This window comes from Chanos chanos, chromosome 4 (assembly GCF_902362185.1).
Source record: "Chanos chanos chromosome 4, fChaCha1.1, whole genome shotgun sequence".
Lineage (NCBI taxonomy): Eukaryota > Metazoa > Chordata > Actinopteri > Gonorynchiformes > Chanidae > Chanos > Chanos chanos.
In genome coordinates, this window is record NC_044498.1 from 29604759 (window position 1) to 29626035 (window position 21277).

The 21277-nt window shown below is 41.4% G+C and overlaps 1 protein-coding gene across 1 annotated transcript; it reads left to right on the forward strand.

The window, feature by feature from the left end:
• The first annotated feature begins 4281 nt into the window (after window positions 1-4281).
• On the forward strand, window positions 4282-16231 carry lbh (LBH regulator of WNT signaling pathway). The gene is made up of 3 exons (XM_030772784.1): window positions 4282-4353; window positions 11094-11196; window positions 15836-16231. The coding sequence occupies exons 2-3, from the start codon at window positions 11119-11121 to the stop codon at window positions 16064-16066; spliced, it is 309 nt and encodes a 102-aa protein (XP_030628644.1). The 5' UTR covers window positions 4282-4353; window positions 11094-11118; the 3' UTR covers window positions 16067-16231.
• The last annotated feature ends 5046 nt before the right edge of the window (window positions 16232-21277 follow it).

The following is a 21277-nucleotide window of genomic DNA, read 5'->3' on the forward strand; positions in this document are numbered from 1 at the left end:
TTAGCTCAGTCTGTGGTCCTCACCTGCTTTAAAAATTCAGCAATTGTCCCTGTGCTGAAGAACAATAAGCCCTCATGCCTCAATGACTATCGATCAGTAGCCCTTACATCACTAGTTATGAGGGTTTTTGAGGAGCTTACAAAAACATTATTTGCTTCTCCATGCCCAACACTATTGACCCACTCCAAGTCGCTTATCGTCATACTAGGTCTACTGAGGACGCCATCTCTCACATCCTGCACGCCACCCTTGCACTGCCAAATAGAGGACAAGGGAGCTATGTGTGACTGCTGTTTATTGATTATAGTTCAGCTTTCAATACCATAGTTCCACACATGCTGGCCTCCAAGCTGAAGGACCTTGGACTGACCCCTCTGTGACTGGGTTCTGAACTTTCTTACAGGCAGACCTCAGGTAGTGAGAATAGGCTAGTTCACCTCTAACACCATCACCCTGAGTACAGGAGCCCCACATACTGGGGCCATAGAAAGTATATTCACTCAGTCCATCTCATTGTGGTATGCAAACTGTCCTGTCCAGGACCGCCAAGCCCTGCAGAGAGTGGTACACTTAGCTGAGCGCATTTCCAGGACTCCTCTCTACTCCTCTCTAACTCTAAACCAGAATTCCTCCAAAGCCACTCCTGCATGCAATCCCCAATGATAGTTCTATCAGCTGTTCAACAGCAGCGGCAGGCAGGTGCACAGAGCCTGCATCACAGTGGAATGGGTCCCTCACCCAGACAAACTTTGACATATCCATGTCTATAACGTATGTGGCAAAGTGCTCCTCAAGGTGTTTCAGGTGGTCACTTATCATTTGTTTTGCTAACTTTGCGTAACTGATTCAGTTTGATTTGAACGTTACAAATCGCTTGGTCAAGCACGGTTACGTCAGTTAGACAGGCTGCTGAGGTCATTAAGTCTATTTTAAGTCGATTTTTATGAAAGAGGATACGATTAGCTGGTTAACTGTGCCTAATGTTAGTTTTTAATTTAATGTTTTGGGGTTTTTTTGTACGGATCAGTTGTAAGATATTTCAGGTGACCCCATTTGAATTTTAGGTGGAGACCCCATGCGGGGTCATGATTCCAAGTTTTGGAAACGCTGCAATACAATAAACGCCATAACAGTAAAAAGCCTTCATCCAATTAACAAAAACTCTCATACATACTACCATATGCTGTGTGGAGAGGATTAAAGCCAATACATTTCAATCATAAAGATCTGAAAACAAAAGCGATGTTCTTGACTGTCAATATGTACCCTCAGTGACATTGTGCTGACTCACTATCCTGACGTTATTCTAAACAGCCAGCTCTTCAGTTTCAGCACCCGAATAAGCACATCCGTGTCTCAAAGCTTTATTTTCAGCACAAATAGACTTTTCAAGTCTTTATCCATTGCGGTGAATAATTTACCACAGTATAAGTCCACATTTGAAGCTCTTTCCAAAGCTCTTGAAATGGCAAAAGGACACCCACTACTTTAGTACATATATTCATTTACATACACTGTAAGCTACACATGATCTCTCTCTCTCTCTCTCTCTCTCTCTCTCAAAACAATGACGGTGACCTGAGAGAAAGTCCTGCTTGCTATTCTTAAATAGTTGGCAAATCAGAAAATTGCCGCCAGGAGTCTCGAGTGTGGCATCAGCCAAACAAATAATGAGGAAAAAATTAAACATTGTACAGCGCATGGTTCCTCACCAAACTTTTCTGACAAAATTGTCAAACAACGACGCATATGAATATTTGTCTGAAACATGTTTATTGTATGAGAAACAGATGACACTTATCATAAGGGTGTGGTTGTCACTTCTCTTATTTCAACCAAACCAGTACTTTGTACTTGAGATCATTTTCGTGTTTAAATGGCCAGAGTAGTTTTTTAACTAAATACTTGAATATTGACTGCCTGCGCAAATATACACATTTATAGAACAATAATACCCAGCTCAAGTGGTGAGATGGGAATGGTTCTGTCATATATGGTCTGATGTTGACTAATCAGTGATGTTTTTCTGACAGAAATGATTGCGTATTTTGAACCAGACTGGTTTACCTGATTTTATCTGGTCTGGTATTTCTGTGTTCATGCACCAGTTTGCTTTTTATTTGCTATTGATCATGTAAAGTAACATTGCACATGAAAATCTCATAAAATTTCACCGTTATAGATTCAGAACCACTCACAGTATCAAAAAGCCTTTGATAAGCATCACAAAGATGGAGTTGTCATATACTGACAGATTCTCTTAATAAATAAATAACTATAAATAACTATGAGTTAAATTACGCTATGAGGATAATACTGATACCCATTTCTTGACACCTGTGACTTTAAGCGGCTAATGTTGGAATGAGTTTGTAGGATGCCCTAGAAACGCACGCACAAGTAAAAACTGTGACAGTCAGCCCCGGTCTCCCCTAAACTTGATCACCACAGTAAAAAGTTTGTTATTGTTTGTTAGAAATCGTTTCCACTTAGTAAAGCTTTTGCACCCATGAACTAAAAACAGATTTTGTCCTTTAAAACATTAACACAGTCACATATGTGCATTTATAACATTAGTCTACACTGTGGACTATTTTTTGTTTGGTTGTGTTTTTTTAATCTCAACTGCATTTTAGCAATATACAGCAACAGCTGTGGCCTAATGGTTAGAGACGCAAGTTTCAAGTTTCAAAGTTTCAAGTTTTATTGTCATTTACTAGATAACAATATGGACATCACTATCAGTAATGAAATTCTTGGGCTCTGGGCCAGCTCAACTTGCACAATGTAAAGTAAGAGTATAATAATAAAAAGAATAGATAAGGACATATATAAAAAAAAAGGAAATATATACATGTGCAATAAATAAAGGAAGGAAATGTAAAAATATAAAAATATAAGAATATGCAGTGGATGTACAGTCCCTGAGTGTAACAATTTTAAAGTGCAGGTGCAACAGCATAGACAATTGTGGTGTACACAGTAGCGAATAGGGTAGGTGAACAGTGCAATATGGAGTGGGTATGCAGTGCAATGTAGACAGTTATCAGTCTAAGGGGCCAAGCAGTGTGGAGTGTGTAGTGTGTGTGTATGGAGTGTGTGTATGTGTTGTGTCAGTGGTTCAGTAGTCTGACTGTATGGGGGAAAAGCTGTCTCTGAACCTGCTGATACGGGCTTGAGAATAGTTTAATCTAAGCAGTAATGCTTGCAAATATTTTAATCTAAGCAGTAATGCTTTCGAATATTTTAATCTAAGCAGTAATGCTTGCTTTAGAGACTTGTACTCTGGGAATGCAGACATATTTGCATCATGCTTTTTGCGTGCTCTGTGCATGATTAAGATAGTTCCATAAAACTTTTATATTGTATTTTATATCTGGTATTTATTTTTCTTTGCCTGTAGTGTCAGAGCTGATTGTGAGAACACCTTAGCTTTTTTTTTTCGGTGCTCGCAGAAAAACGGTATGGGTGGGGGCGAAGGCAGGGGGCCAAAGTGTTGTTCCAAACCCTATCAGCCACTAGATGGCAGACCTGTCTCAGACATTTAAACTGGCATCAAAGAAAAGCGCTGAGGACATCAGCAGTTGTTGAAAATGATTCGTGTAAGTTACATGAGTTATATTTTTGTCCTTGTATCAAACATTGTATTGTATATTGACAGATTACAAATGTTTTTCCACAGAGCCATCAGACTTCATTATATGAGCTTGTCGTCACGATGTCCCACTGTTTTCGCCATCACCGAATGAACATTCCTGTCTTTGTTCTTATGTGCCGTGGTACCCACAGATTCACAGAAACTCAAATAAATCAATTCTGTGACAAATATAACCTCTGGAAATGAGACACAACGCCCATGGGACTGAAGAAAGAAAGAGAGAGAGAGAGAGAGAGAGAGAGAGAGAGAGAGAGAGAGAGAAAACGCTCTTATTTATATCCAATGAAATTCGTTCTCGTGAACCATCGTCATCAAGACACGAGGATGCGGCTCTCTGATTGGTTACCTAATGCGCTTCCATTGTAACTCTTCTCAGATGCTGCTTCTGCCGCTTCCATTCAAGAATTATACGACAAGTCTACGGGGGTGTGTCGACCGCTACATATATACACGCCTACAAATAAAAACTCAGCCTGCGCAAATTCGCTGGTATTTCGGTCACTGATGCGGAGACGTAATCTTCCGTAATTAATCGCGTTAGAAATTGCATACGGAGCCTTTTTGCATTACGAGTGTATTTTGTCGAAATCGCAACATTCATGTTTACAAAGCGCGCGGGGTCTGGAAGCGCTTCCTAGGAACAAGTGACTTAAGCTGGTGACTACATGTCCGTATACTCCCCTCCAACTGTGTTGGTAAGATATGAAGCCTTCCTTTCCCTTGTGTGCAATTTGTTCGTTATTAACACCTTTAAAACACTTTAAAAGGACAGATTGGAAAAAAGGGCAGAATACAGCAAACCAACCCAGTGTTCCCAAAATTCCTCAAAATACTGGTTTTTGTCACTTGAAGTTGCAAATACTTGCAACAAGTTGTTAATCGTCTGTTAGTTGTCAGTCTTTATAATACTACAAACTCGTATTAATATGCCCGTCAAATGGGTTTCAAAAGTTATTGTCATACAGCACTCACTTCAGTTGATAACAATGATGCTTCGAGCTATAGCACGCGAGTTTGCTAAACGACATAGACAGCTAAGAGTCTGAGCATGAATATCGACGGTTTCGTGAACACTGTAGCTATAGACCATGTGTTTGTATTCTAAATTATTATAATCGGTTATCATATATAAGAAACGCGATGTAGGCGTTTTATTTCATTAGTAGCACACCTAGGGTGTTGAACAGAAGTGTGGTAGTCTTCATCATCGCGAAATGATCAGTATGACTCACGTCGGCGATGTTTTGGTGGCTCTGTGTTTTCCAGTCTCAGTTCGCGCATCGGGCAACTTGAGTCAGTCGCGTCTTGCCTCTAAAAATACTTCAGAAGAGGTTGTGCTCTACAGTAAATGGAATTTCGTGCTGAACACAAAATTTCCACTCGGCTCTAGGTTCATATTATTCGCACTGTGAGATTTTCTATCAGAGGGGAAATGTGACATCCGGAAACGACCTGTCCATCGTAAGCTGCATCACCAGGCTACGGTCGGTCGATATGTCAAGTTTCACACGATCCAATTAATGGTTCGATCGCTTTTCATAATCAGTTTATTTTTTTCCATGTGGCATGACTGGAGCTTCCACGAAGTGATTAGCCTGGCGTCTAGTGACCTGATTAAAGACAAATGGTCATTTAGTTCAAGCAGCACGTCACCCAAGTTCGTCTGGTTGTTGGATCAATTTGCCCTCTGGGTGCATGGCACACGCCAGATTTGAACATGAAATCGCATCAGGGCTGGGAGGACACACCTCATCAATACACAAAGTCAACTATCAGGCTCCACAGTTAAACGTTAAATCACGCGCCCGTTCTGCCTCGTTTCAGCCTGTTTGCATGATTTATACACCTCCCTGCAGTTCCCCAGATAAAGCTCAATGGTTTACTTCACTATGTTAGTCAGGGCCCTTTTAACCTTTTCTTGGGGACAGTATGAAAATGATGTGAATATGGTAGTCTTTTCTCAGCTGTCAATGGGCAGTCTTGTCAGCGGGTATTCTTTGTTTTTTCGCAAGCTCATGAAGTCATCGCAGTCGCGCAGCAGGATGTGAGGACCTGACCTCTTTAGAGAAACCACAATGTCTCAGTGAACATGCACAGCAGTTTGTGATGTGTTCATAATGAGAGCTGAGGGATATAAGGACAGGTCAATGTAGAGTGGAACAGATCAAAGCCAGAAAATCCCAGAAACATGGCCTAAAAACCTCCACCCTCATTTTGCCTGCTCTGTTTGGCCTGGTCCCATCATCAGTCATGTCCTTGCTGCTGACACTTGAGCAGGGCTGCGGTCTTTCTGAAGTGTATACTGGTTGGCATCCACTGCTATGCCGCGTCTCATTTAGTGGATGCATGTCCGTTTCTTGTCACAGGTCCTGTTTGGCTCTGGCATTGTTTAACCCAGTAACTGTGACAGTAGATTGTATTATTCTCACGGTACATTTTGGACCACACCAGTGGGGCTAACCTCTGTGGGAGTGTTCAGTAGGTGGCTAAGTTTGGTAAACCAGGTAAAGAGGAACTGTAGTGTTGTGATTGACATATTCAGGGCTATAGAATGCTGCTCTCCTTTTGGAGATCTTGAGTTTGGTCTGTGGTTCTGTTGTGGCAGGTCAGTGGTATAGGCGATGCCCAGGTCTGGTGGTGAGGGTCTGGGTGAAGCTGTCAGTACTGACCATTCAGGAGGATGGATGCCAACATTACTGTTTGTTCTTCTCCATACTAAAGGCACACAGTGTAACATACCATAACATAAGGTTCACTGACTACAGAACAAACACCAGGCTTCTTATTTTCTTTGAAAACATCATATACCTTAAGTATAACACAAACTGGACAGGCATAAAGAAACTTGATCATTTTCTCTAGAGTTATTGTTTGGAAGAACAAAGTTTGACCCAGAGTGGAAATGCAGTGGAAATCTCCTGTAATGTAGTGGTGTGAAGTGAGTGCCAACCTCCTACCATTTACCCATCACAGCACAGACACTCTTGTGGCCAAGGAGGAATGTGCCGGAAATTGAGAGTGAGTCACTTGCAAAACGAAGGCCTGTGGTTGCTTTGAAACATCAGCTTAAGTAACAGGGTAATCCTCTTGTTTGTCTCTATATTAGTTATTTTGTATGTTGAGAGAATGGGATTTTGTTTGGCTGTAGAAACCTGCTGGGGCAGGGAATGAAAAATCCACCCCAGACGTCATTCAGGAAAACAGTTTTTCTCCTCATGTTACGATAAAGAGCTTAACAAAATCTCCTCCAAAATTTTAAAAGTTTACTGCACTACCGGGGCCCTTAATACCCACACAGAAGACAGAGCAGTTAAAATCTGATGAGTTAGTAATATTTTATCATCCTGAGAAAAGTTGATTGATATTTCTGGGTTATGGTCTTCATGTGTTTTGTCATCTGATTGTTTGGCTCTGAGGGCTTCAGTCTGCATCAGACGGCTCAGAGCTTCAGTGTCTGTGACACGCATCAGCCTCATTCACATGCCCTCTTCCTGAACAGAACCACGAAAGAAGCTTACTGCAGCCTAATGTTGTGTGTGTGTGTGTGTGTGATGGCAAACAGGACCTTACCTAGCATCACTATGTCTTTTCAAACCATAAAGGAAAACTGATAAAGAAGCATTTATCAGATCTGTCTAGTCCTACACTGAAGCAAAAGAATATTTTGTTGGAGTGGACGCACTGTAGTCTGGATTCCTGCTTGTTCATCAGACAGAGATAGGGTACAGAGACTTTACATTATACTGCTACTCAAGGAAGCTACGCTTTTGTGAAAAAAGTAGGCATTGTGTAACATACTGCCTGGACTCTCTTAGCAGTAATGGATTAGCATGGTATGTTTCAGCTGAGCTGAACCGTTTAATGTGCTCTCCAATTCCTTTCCTTTGTGCCCCTTTATGTTTTATTAGGCCAATGCTCTGTTATTCCTAGCAGAGCAGGATGTTTACATGAACGCCGCGCTGAAATATGACTGGCAATGCTCAAGTCTGTATGTCTCTCACTCCTTTCTATACAGGTCTATAATATTAGCACTCTTTCTTTATGCTTCCTTCTCTGTCTTCCCTCTCTCTTGCCCCTCAACCTTGTCCAAGAAAGGTGTGAGTATGGTTTTTTTTTTTTTTTAAATGGACCTTACACACATTTTTGCACAACATTTTATTTGTGGATATCCGGCCATTGTCCAGAGAAGTGTGTCTTGACCACAGCTGTGGGGAAAAGCTGGTACAATCATGACACAGTGCCAGAGAAATCTTTAGAGTGAGAGTAGTGATATCGCTGCCAAAGCTGGCACGTTTGGCTCGCACTTTAGAGGAATGGCTGATGTGCATGGGGGGGGGGTATTGTTGGGTTTCCAGTCACCATTGCTGCAGGCAGTGACAGTATTATCTGCCCTTCAAACACAGTAGCAGTGTGTTGGTCACTCGTGGCATACACCTCATGATAGAAGGCCCATGGTTTGCCCCCCGCCGCTAACTGTAAATGAGGATAAATGCACAGATACGCAGAACACAGTTTTATGAAATATAGTGAGGAATTTCTGCAGCTACATGGCTTGGTATAGGATGGAACTTTGTCATTTATTTCATTGGTTTTGAAATGTCAGTGAGGTGATGGTTTATATGTGGTGAATAGATTGATTATGGTTATGGCAGTTCAGAGGACTAAACAGCTCCTACAGAATGAGAAGTTGAAACATGTCTGAAATTAGAAGATGAAGCATCAGGAGGGAAAGGATGTATTTTTTAGCAATCAGTGAATAAATTTGCTGCTGTTTACATCCCTGTTGTCTTCTGTGTCAATGCTTTATTTCACTCGTCCTCAGAAAGACCCTCGGGGTCTGAGTAGTCATGCCAACATGGGGGCTTTTGGTCAAATCATCCCATGACAACAGGAGTGCTCCTGAGGAGGTGGAGAGGAGGAGAGGACTCTCTGTGAGCTTTATGAAAAGGAGAACAAGAGGAGACACGTGTTTATATTCATAAGACAGAACAGTCGTTTTTGACTTTCATATTTCAGAGAAAAATGCTTTATTACATATATTCCCATCGTTTTCACATTCAAGAAAATAATGCTTTATTACAAATACTCCCATGACTTTATGTTTTCTACGTGAGTGCAACTGATTATATGCCACTCATTTATCATTTCAAATGTAATTTTTAAAACATAACACAGAACATTAATAATTATTTATTACTTGCTCGCTCAGAAATATGGATTCTTACAAACACTTTTCAGTGTATTTTCAGTAGTCACAAATACTGTATGTGAAGTTTTTGTTCTGGAAAGTTGGGGCTCGTAGCAGAATGTGACTGTAAGCAATGGAGTGGTTTGTCACTCAGACAGACCCAGAAGGTCACTGCATTACCACACAGTCAGTGGTCTCTGGTTTACATCACTCTGCTGTGGAAAATTCAGTGGCCATGCTGCCGAGGGTGGCATGAGAACATGCCCACAGAGAGAGAGCTTGTCATAGCTGTGGCAATGGCATTGTGTTAGTGAGAGAATGATGCATACAACATTACTAATTTGACCCAGTACATAATCTACGTTAAATCAGTCTAATGCTGATATAAGGTAAGCAAAAAAAAAGACAAAAGACATTGTAATTGTGACGGTGCACAGCGTTCCCTGTCCTCGTCAGGCCAGCGTGAGGTCCAAGATGCCCGGCTTCACAGGGCCAGCGTGAGAATGGAGCTCCACTGCCTCACGTTCTCATGTAGCCCAGAAATAGCAAAGAAAAAAAATTCTGACGTCAGGCAGAATTCCATTTTTATTCGAACTCTGCTTATCCAAACAAAGGGGTCAAAATATCAGCATGTTAGATAGTATGCATAGTTAGATACTTACACAGAGAACACTGCACGTCATACACATCTGGCTTAGACCTCACGTGCAAACAAATCTTGACTCACACACACACACACACACTGTCTTTGTGTTTAACTTCTCGTCTTAAGTGCTCCTCCCACGCCAGCTCCTCCTTTGTGTTGCCAATCGCTTTACTGTGGTTTGACCTGGAATGGAAAGCCAGTGGAACGTTTTGTGATTGGACTTTTTTTGAGTGTTTTGTGATCACTGTTTTGCTCCTGTCAGATAGCACCCCCACGCCCAATGTGCCCACAATGCACTTTCATAAAGACTATAAATGTTGAGGCTAGTTTTACATGTGGCATTGAGCATATAATGCTAAGCTAGCCTATTTCGTAGGACTATGCATACAGTGCTAAGCTAGCCTTTTACATAAGACTATACATACAGTGCTAAGCTAGCCTATTTCATGAGGACAACACATGTAGTGCTCAGCTAGCATATGTCAGCATGATGGAGATGACAGTGAGTGAGAATAGTGGACTATTAGTCGTTCCAAGAGTTAAAAAGAAGTCCGCTGGCAACCAAGCCTTTTCCTACCGCTTTCCCTTCCTCTGGAATGGTTTACCTACAGAAGTTAGGGAGGCAAACTGTCTCCATACCTTTAAAACCAGACTAAAGACTTATCTATTTTCTCGGACTTATGCTTAATATAATTTTGATTTGACTTTATTATAGACGCCATGTTTTTTGGGGTTTTTTTTTTTTTTAAATATTTTATTATAAGGAGACATGGCTCTTATCGCCACAATGTAAAGCCCTTTGAGACTATTCATAGTGATATTGGGCTCTAAATAAACTTATTATTATTATTATTATTATTATTATTATTATTATTAATAGCAGCTTTTATTTGGGAAAGAAAGTTTGTAGGGGCACATTTGCCATCTGTTTAACTCAGTCAGTCAGTTTTTAATGTGATTTAATGTGTGTGCTGCTTAAAGCTGTCTGATGCAGTAAGTTTAAGCATGCTTGGTTGATTGGCAGATCAAACTACATATCTAACATATCTACAAGATATCTACAAGATATTTTATACATACACAAATAAATGCGTCCTGAAAAAAAAAGAGAGAGACACCTCACAGTGACATGTTTGTGATAAGCACTCATAAGTCCTCATAAATCCTCATAAGTCCTGAATAACTTTATTGTCCGTGGTCAGAGTGCAGTGCTGAATAACTTCATTGTCATTAGTCTTTACGTGTAGGGTAAGCGACTGCCTTGCATTGTGGTCAACCACATTTAAACTTCCCTTAAACAAACTGCCGTGGGAGATTGGGTTCTGTGTCTGTACAGACATCTGTAGAAGAGTCTGTAACCAGAGGCTGTAGAAGACATTGCAACAAATGTAGTGCTAGATCAGCTGCACTGGACAGAACACATGAATGTCTGTGTCAGTTCTGTTCTCAGATCCAGAAATGAAAAAAGTCAGGTGGAACTGGAGAGGGAACTGATTTAGAGTGGCTCACAAATTTTACAGACTTCCACTGAGTTCAGATGTCTTCTGATGTGTGTTGTGTAAGATCTGACTGAAAATGATATGTGTGTTGTGTTTGTGCAGTGTCAAGTTTGTGCCGTGCTGTGAAATGACGGACGTGATGATCAGCGGCAGCCCAATGGAGGACAGGAGGCTCAGTCCCAGCAAAGACCGACTCACCTTTCAGGTAAGAACACACCTGAAAAACCCAAGGCAATCTCCCTCGCACACATTATAAAGGTACACACATGTACTGTTAAGCCCTTTCATAACAGCCTCCTCCCTCTTCATACAACCTCTGTCATTTAGAACCACTCCTCCCTTTACTGGACCTTACAGAGTATGGTTTCTTCAGTCAATTGTGATATCTGCCCCAGGTCTTCTCCTTAACTGTGCCTAGGCTGCAAGAAGTCAATTTGAATAATAGCGTATTTGACATTGAAAAGTTATTTTAATTCTTAGGGAATTTGGGGATTGACCAAAAAATGCCAGATTCGTCAGTGATCTGAATTCCACCAAAGAAACCATCTTTTGGTATTGTTCAAGTGGTCAAGAGGATCAAAAGGAAATGGTGTGAGATGTGTGTGTGCGCACATGCACGCGCATGTGTGTGTTTTAAAGGAACTGTTTTATCTCATTCTAAAACGTTCTGAACGGTCAGGAAGTGAATTGGGGTCAGGAAATTGTAGGACTTTGCAGAATGGCCCATCCAAACAGATGTTTTTTTTCTGTAGACAGTCTGCCATGGACTTGAGCAGAATAACTGAGTGGTTTTGCTCATATCTCCACAGCACTCACGTCCCTTTCCTCTGCTCTTTCTCCTCTCGTCCCTGGAGTTTATCCATGGCTCTGTTTCCACCACACCTTCTCAGTGCTGTGTGTACTGTTGGTTTTGGGCTATATGGACAGGGACATGTGGCCTGCGGCAAGCATTTATTTTAGTGCTGTTTTTATTTCTGTGGCTGCTCAGAGGGGTTAGTATGGAACAATTTCGGCAGCATGGAAAAAGAAAAAAATAACTCAGTTTGAATCAAATCCTGCATAATCAATAATTGACAAGCAGTCACATTCACTTCTGTTGTGATGTCTTTAAATTGTACGGAGAAATTCAAGTGCAGATGATCTGATTAACCACTCTGAGGTTTGTTCTTCCTGTCATTCCCGCCTCCATTTTACATACTGTTCAGCAGATTTTGATGTCGCTGAAAGCAAACATGGTTACTTTGCAGGATCCATATAGGCCACCCCCCATAGTCTTTTGGCACTATGTGGACCTAGTGCCCCCACCATTGTTTTGGTTGTGGTCAGGGTTCATTTACTGGTCTTCATCTACAGTAAAATGGAAATCAGTGGGAAGTTCCTACTAAGATTTAAAAACGTGTGTGTGCACGTGTGTGCACGTGTGTGCACGTGTGTGCACGTGTTGTGCATGTGTTGTGCATGTGTTGTGTGTGTGTGTGTGTGTGTGTGTGTGTGTGTCTGTAACGTGTGTGTGTGTGTGTAGTGTGTAGTGTGTGTGTCTGTAATGTGTGGGTGTGTGTGTGTGTACGTGGGATGCGTCTTTGTGTCTAACCAATGTATATTAAAGCAACGTCACATCACAGCTCCAACTGTGTGTGTGTGTGTGTGTGTGTGTGTGTGTATGTGAGTGCATGCGTGCGTGTGTGACGTGGCTCGCTGCCTGAGTCTTCTGAGAATCTATGCTGGCAAGGTCACTCTGTCTCCCTTCCTACCACTGTACTCTTTCATTAAAATAAACAAACACACACGCGCGCGCGAGCACACACATGTACAGTCATGCACGCATGCACACAAACACTCACACACAGACACACACACACGCACACATACACATACATAACACACATGCACACAAATATTCGCACACACACATGCACACAAATACTCTCTGACACACACACACAGCACATCTTATACCACAGTGAATCTTCATACACTTTGCTGTTTTCACATACAGTAAGAGACATATTGGGATTTTTTCTCTCTCTCTCTTTGTCTCTCCTTTTCCTACTGTTATTTCCATTCAGCTGGTGGCTCAGACAGCAACCCTTTACCTTCATTCTGTGTATCACTGTAAATCTAAAATATGTTTCTACCTTATCTGAATGGAAAGGATGTTGTGGAAAGGAGCAGAGAGAGATGGGTATTTGAGGGAGAGAATGAAAGAGAGAAAGATGCTTGTCATCAGTCAGAGTGGAATATCTCCAATGCCCTTCACGGCAGTGCTGAGTACTGCATGCGTCACATCTGGCACGCACACACATAGACTCATAGCCTCACAGCTATTCCCATTACAACACACACAGTCTGTACACGGCTATTCCCATTACAACACACAGTCTGTACACGGCTATTCCCATTACAACACACAGTCTGTACATGGCTATTCCCATTACAACACACACAGTCTGTACACGGCTATTCCCATTACAACACACAGTCTGTACATGGCTATTCCCATTACAACACACTCATTCTCTGTACCCGGCTATTCCCATTACAACACACACAGTCTGTACACGGCTATTCTTATTACAACACACAGTCTGTACATGGCTATTCCCATTACAACACACAGTCTGTACATGGCTATTCCCATTACAACACACACATTCTCTGTACCCGGCTATTCCCATTACAACACACAGTCTGTACACGGCTATTCTTATTACAACACACAGTCTGTACATGGCTATTCCCATTACAACACACAGTCTGTACATGGCTATTCCCATTACAACACACACATTCTCTGTACCCGGCTATTCCCATTACAACACACACAGTCTGTACACGGCTATTCCCATTACAACACACACAGTCTGTACATGGCTATTCCCATTACAACACACACAGTCTGTACACGGCTATTCCCATTACAACACACAGTCTGTACATGGCTATTCCCATTACAACACACTCATTCTCTGTACCCGGCTATTCCCATTACAACACACACAGTCTGTACACGGCTATTCTTATTACAACACACAGTCTGTACATGGCTATTCCCATTACAACACACAGTCTGTACATGGCTATTCCCATTACAACACACACATTCTCTGTACCCGGCTATTCCCATTACAACACACAGTCTGTACACGGCTATTCTTATTACAACACACAGTCTGTACATGGCTATTCCCATTACAACACACAGTCTGTACATGGCTATTCCCATTACAACACACAGTCTGTACACGGCTATTCCCATTACAACACACAGTCTGTACACAGCTACTCTTATTACAACCCAAAAATTACACACAAACTCACAGTTATTCCCATTATGATGCACAGGCTGCATACAGCTATTCCCATTTTGACACACAAACTGTACACATCATTGATGACTGACACTTGTGATAAAGATAAGAGAAAAGTCTGTACAACATAAACACGGGTCAATAGCTCCATTTATCCTACTTTAACTGAGCTACAATATACTGTAATGCTAAGTAATATAGAGATGTTTTCTCTAATAAAGTTGTTCAGAGCAGTTTTTTCTTCACAAAAATACGGTGCTGGATGGGTTCAATTTTTTATTCCTTCACTGCTCCTAATGCCCTGAAGAGTCCTCCCTCAAAGTCCATAAACATTCTATCAGTCTGGACTGTGCACCCTATATATGTCTGTGATCTTCCATATAGACATTATGGATCTAGAGAGATTTTATATGAAGACATTATGAATCTGGAGAGATTCGGTATAAAGACTTTATGGATCAAGACAGATTCAGTATAATGACTGTGGATATAGATAGATTCTATATCAAAGCATGATGGATCCAGAGGGATTCTGTGTAAAGAAATGAGGGATCTAGAGAGATTCTGTATAAAGACAATATGGATCTAGAGAGATTCTGTATAAAGACACTGGATTTGGAGAGATTCTGTATAAAGACATTGTGGATCTAGAGAGATTCTGTATAAAGACACTGTGGATTTGGAGAGATTCTGTATAAAGACACTGTGGATTTGGAGAGATTCTGTATAAAGACACTGTGGATTTGGAGAGATTCTGTATAAAGACACTGTGGATCTGGAGAGATTCTGTATAAAGACACTGTGGATCTGGAAAGATTCTGTATAAAGACAATGTGGATTTGGAGAGATTCTGTGTAAAGACACTGTGGATCTGGAGAGATTCTGTATAAAGACACTGTGGATTTGGAGAGATTCTGTATAAAGACACTGTGGATCTGGAGAGATTCTGTATAAAGACAATGTGGATTTGGAGAGATTCTGTGTGTAGGCATTACCCCTGATCCCTCCAATCTGCCTCCCTCCACCTCTCTTTAAGAAGAACAGAACCGGGGGAGTACACAAAGCACTAAAAATATTGAAAATAATTGCCTTAGAAAATATTTGTGTAACTTGGGAATGTGGAATTTTTTGTAATGATATATTCTATGTTAAAAACTGATATTTAATTTGCACAAGCTATGTTGATCATGTTTAGTAAGGGTTCCATTAATACAGTAACTATGAAAATAATTCCACGTTTTTTCCTAAGCCACCGCAATCCATTCCTGTTCTCTGCATGGTCATAAGTCTAAACCAGTGTCTAGTTCAGGCTTAAAATTTACTCATAAATTATTTTAGTCACTGCACAAATTATTGAGATGCAATAAAAACTCCCACTTGCACGTACCAATGTTCCAGGAATCCAGGGATGACTCTGAACACCCTCAGTTATATCTAATGATTGGTGACGAGAAGTTAGAGACAAAAAAATCAAGAAACCCTGCCATGACTCAGTTATTTTATTTTATTGTTCTTTTATTTTCATTTCTGGCACAGATCTTTCCAGATCCATCGGACTTTGAGCGGTGCTGTAAGCTGAAAGACCGGCTGCCGTCCATTGTGGTGGAGCCTACAGATGGAGAGGTGGAGAGCGGAGAGCTCCGCTGGCCCCCTGAAGAGTTCCTCGTCAGTGAGGAAGATGAGGATGATGATGAAGAGGAAGACGAAGTTGAAGAGAATGATGGAAATATTCAAAATGGACAACTGGTGCAAAGCTCCCAGCACTAGAGACGTTTAATCCCTTACACACACACGCGCGCGCCCGCGCACACACACACAGACACTTACCCACATTTCTGATATACTGACAGTTCCTCTTCTACAAAAGCAATAAACCCCAGCATGAGCCCAACTGACTGGTAATATGTAAACCCCAATACGAGTCCAACTGACTGGTAATATGTAAACCCCAATACGAGTCCAACTGACTGGTAATATGTAAACATGTGTTCCCACTAACATGAGGACTAAATGACAGACACTGCCCCCCCCCCCCCCCCCCCCCCAATCCCCATAGGGTGACTGGCCTCTGTTAACACCTGCCATGCACTGAAGTGTCCACATGGGAACATCCACAGCCTTGACCTGTGGGAGACTTGTTTAGATGACACTGAAATGGTTGGATCTCCAAGGACTTTGTCTTCTCCACCGCACCCTTACAGGGCAGAGAGGGGCCACAGAAACCTCCCCCCCCAGGCCTAAATACTCTCCTCTGTGCTACACTGTTGGATTAGCAGCCACTGTAATACGTCAGTGGAAAACTCTGATGTGATTTCTATCCATGTCCCCTCTGATGAATCACAGACCCAGATATTGTGCTTGTGTGTGTGTTTGTGTTTTGTCTGTGAGTTTATATTTTGTGGTTATTTCTAAACACTTATGAGTGTTAGAGACTGGGCTGGGGCCATATTTCATGGTGACGAGGCTGAAGAGGAAGAGTAACGTGAGGAAGCGCAGGGAGCAACGTGAAGTTTTACAGTCTGAAAAGAAAAAGACGCATCTTTTCTTCAATTTTTTTCATACCAAAGGATTTTTTGGAGAAAGGGGCTGTAGGGCATTGTAGCTAACTGTGTATGCTTATGGAGCTGTTTGGCTGAGAAGCTTTACCTATGTTAACACATCTTTTGTAGCCTGTTAGTCTCCCATTACTTTTTCTCTGAATCTTCTGTGTGGAGACAGGCACAAGCAGACAGTTGAATGTGATTATCATCTGTTTGTGTGACGGTTGAGTATATAGTGCAGCACATAACCATACATATGCCATTACGTGTTTACATAGCATGTCTTTTGATTAATGTTATGCTTATAGAAAGCAGTTGGCTAGTGTTGGTTTGGGGAGAAAAAGATCAGTATTGTTTTGTTTCGTCTCTGATGCTTCCATATAAAGCATTTTTTTTCTTAGCCCTCAGTACCACAGGCCCATTGGTGTTCGTCTTTCTTCCCCTCTTTCTTCCCTTTCAACTGGTTTTATTTTGTGAACGGTTCTTTCTATAGATGAGTTTCTGCAAGTCTCTGAGATTTCTGTCAATCTGAAAATGAGATAACCAAGTCTTCCGGCTTTCTTTTTGCACAGTCCTTGTGCTGTCATGTTGCTGAGGCTCCACTGAGAACAGGTTGTTGAGCTGCACCTCCACTCCCCTCTTTCATTTTCTTCTATGAAGGTGTTCCACTGACCCTTGTTGTTGCAGGCTCGCACATATAAACACAGAATGTCTCATGTGTGTGTGTGAGTGTGTGAGTGTGTGAGTGTGTGAGTGTGTGTGTGTGTGTGTGTGTGTGTGTGTACGTTATGTATTGATGTATGTATATGTACTGAGTAAGTTCTTCTCCTGTGTATGTAAGTGTGTCCTCTGTAGAAGACTTCTCTCTGTGCGACCACTAGTCCTGTCATAATACCATGAAGCTCAGGGAGATTACCCACCATCTTCTTTGTATTTTTTTCTCATTTTATATGTAGTCCACAGTCTTTCTGTGAGTGGCAGAGATTGTAAATAAACATTTGAAAGTCTTTACAGTTACATTATCTTTTGTCCCTCATGTGTGTGTCTATAATTGGGGGTCATATCTCACTGCACCAGTTTGTTTTTATTTCTGTGTGTGCAGCAGTGTGACAAGGTTTCTCTGCTGTGTTTGTATGTGGTTTACGTGTGTGTGTATGTGGTGCGTGCTGGAGGGGTGGGGGAAAACGGTAAAACAGCTATGGGACTTTCTAAGGTACGTTTGTTTCAGGGAACATATTCTGTTGCTTGTCTCATGTCTTCTTTCAGTTTTGATTCCTCCCCTAAACAACCCACCTTTCAGTATGGTGCGACTTCCTGTCAGCCACTGCTGTTGCTTGCTCTAAAAGTGTGCATGTGTTTGTGTGCGTGTGTTTGTGTGTGCGTGTGTTTCACAGCATGCAAGATTACTGTATTTAGCAGCACAAACCACGCGGTCTTCCTGCCAAAGCAGCCAGATTAGTGTGTGCTTCCTCTGCAGAATGTAAACTCTGCCTTTGTTACACTGTCATTTCTGTCATTTTCCACATGCATTTGACTTGCATGCTATTCACATTGGCAATCCTAACACTGCTTAAACCAGGATCATTCACTGGAAACTGTCTCGTTAATATAAGGCCACAAGTTCCAGCATTTTGTGTGGTTTTGTAATAGGATGCAGGAACACCTATGTGTCATTTTTTTCCTCGACAAAAAATGAAGACCAAGTCTTTATTCATCATGATGTCAGTTAACCAATGTCTCAGGCCTATTTATCTGTAAGTCGCCTATTTAAAAAAAAAACAAAACCTGGAGTCATGAGTCTTAAAAGCACCAATATTTTATTGTGCTCAAGTATTAGACATACAAGGACGTAAAAATACCTGTTACAAAACAACAACATGTCACATACACACAGCTGATACACAGAGCCTACACAGAGCCTGATACACATAGCTGATGCCTTGAAAGCTCTGGTTGTGTTCAGATGACTGCTTAAACATAAAACCAAAAGCACTGAGGGTGGCACTGATAAATAGTAGTTGGACTCAGCATTAGCATAAAGCAGATATTAGCCTAGCTACTGATCCAATGTTCTCATGTTTTAGTTAACACTTGTGTTGCTCTGTAGCTGACTAACTTGGCTACCTCATGTAAATGATAGTGTGCTGTCTCTGCACCAGAAAAATTGGAGAAATCTCACCTCACAATTGACCACACTTTAGCAAATAGTAATAATAATAATAAAAAAATGGGCCAGTACATCAAGTAATAAAAGCTATCGTTAGAAATACTGTATATTGGAGTAATATTGAAAGTTGCAAAAAGTGTTTATATATGATAGAGGTACAAATCCCCCAAAATACTATACAACAGAAAACAGAAAACAAAATACTTCACTACTTACTGCTTCTGTAATTCTTCCATCATAGCACAGGCCATTGTGTGGACTTTCCTATACCACACAGCAGTAGTATATTAATGGCCATTCTGAGAAGGTAGTCATTAGTGAATCTACCTCTGATTCAGCCTCAACTCCAAAACAAGACTCCAGTCAAGATATTTTTCTCCTCAGCTCCTTTTGTTTATTCAAGCTGATCATCATGGTGTTTAGGCTGGAGATTCGCATTGGGGATAGCATGAAGACAGTATTACCTTTGCTCACACAGTTACTGTGGAACGCCATGCATGTGAAGGAGAGATGGAGAATTCTACATTAGGAGAGGAGTCAGTGGAGTACAGTGCCACAGGTTACCCCCCCCACCCCCCCCCCCCCCCCCCCCACCCACCCCTTACAGTACATCCTGCCATCTGACTCCCTATAGTTCAGACCATGCTTAGGGTGGAGCTGTTACAGAAGAATTGCATGCATGTGTATGTCTCAGTTCTGGAAGCTGGGTCTACTATTCTAAAAAAAATGGCCACATTAAAGCTTACACTTCTTCTGTAGGTTTTCCCCGCATGTCTTAGGCTACCCTGAATTCTCTTATTCTGCCTTAAGTCAGAAGAGGAAAAGTGAACTTCTTGACTCTTGTACTGCTAATAAGTTTACCTTTGTTACTGTACCCACATTACAGTAGAGCATAGTGTTGAGTCTTCATCACATATTGCTGTAGGACATGGTGATGACTCTTCATTTTGTATTACAGCAGGACATGGTGTTGATTCTTCATTATGTATTACAGCAGGACATGGTGTTAACTCTTCATTATGTATTGCTGTAGGACATGGTGTTAACTCTTCATTGTGTATTACTGTAGGATATGGTGTTGACTCTTCATTATGTATTACTGTAGGATATGGTGTTGACTCTTCATTATGTATTACTGTAGGACATGGTGTTGACTCTTCATTGTGTATTGCTGTAGGACATGGTGTTGACTCTTCATTATGTATTACTGTAGGACATGGTGTTGACTCTTCATTATGTATTACTGTAGGACATGGTGTTGACTCTTCATTGTGTATTGCTGTAGGACATGGTGTTGACTCTTCATTATGTATTACTGTAGGACATGGTGTTGACTCTTCATTGTGTACTACAGTAGGACATGGTGATGACTCTTCATTATGAATTACTGTAGGACATGGTGTTGACTCTTCATTATGTATTACAGCATCACACACCCTGGCCGTGTGTATAAGTAAAAACTGGCTCATTTAGTCCATGCCAATAAGGCCAACTGTGTGAGTGAAGGATTTACAGTTAGGTTTCCTTTTAAGTGAGAGGTAGGAAACAATGCCTTGGAAGCAGCAGGGTGAAAGGTTAACTGGTGGCAGATATATTTTCCCCAAGGTTGTCCCTAAGTTACTTCCTGGAAACAGAACAATGAGGTTATGTTCCATCCTCGCGATAGTTCCTTCTTTCTACTTCCTGGGAAAAAAAGGCCAAAGACAGTACAATTACTAATACAATGCAAACAGAATGTCAAAGGCCCTTTTATTGGCCCCTGGACTGGATGCTACGATGTGTCTCTCAGCAATGGCACTGACCAATGACAAGGTGATCACACTACAGACGACAGTATAGACACCTGATTATACACACCTGACTGACAGAAAGGTAAAAAAGAAGACCATCTAGCATCTCACTTCTTAAATCAAATTGTGTTACCAAAAATGTCGCTTTACAATGGCAACATTTTCAGTTTGTCAAATGATTTCTTAAGATCACAAAGCTTGGATTTGCCAAATGGATGAAGCCAAGGCTTTTAACATCAAATGACACCATGATTTATTGGGGAAAGTCCAAAGACACTAGGGGATTATAAATATGTATGTGTGTGTGTGTGCGTGTGTGTGTGTGTGTGTGTGTGTGTGTGTGCGCGCGCAACCCCTTTTTAAACTGTTGTCGGAGTCCTCAGAGTGCAGTCACTGATAGCCCTTCTGTCTCATTCTTAGAATTCTTTCCAGTGGAAACAATCTGCCACTGATCCTTGTCTGTCAGCAGCATCTGAACACC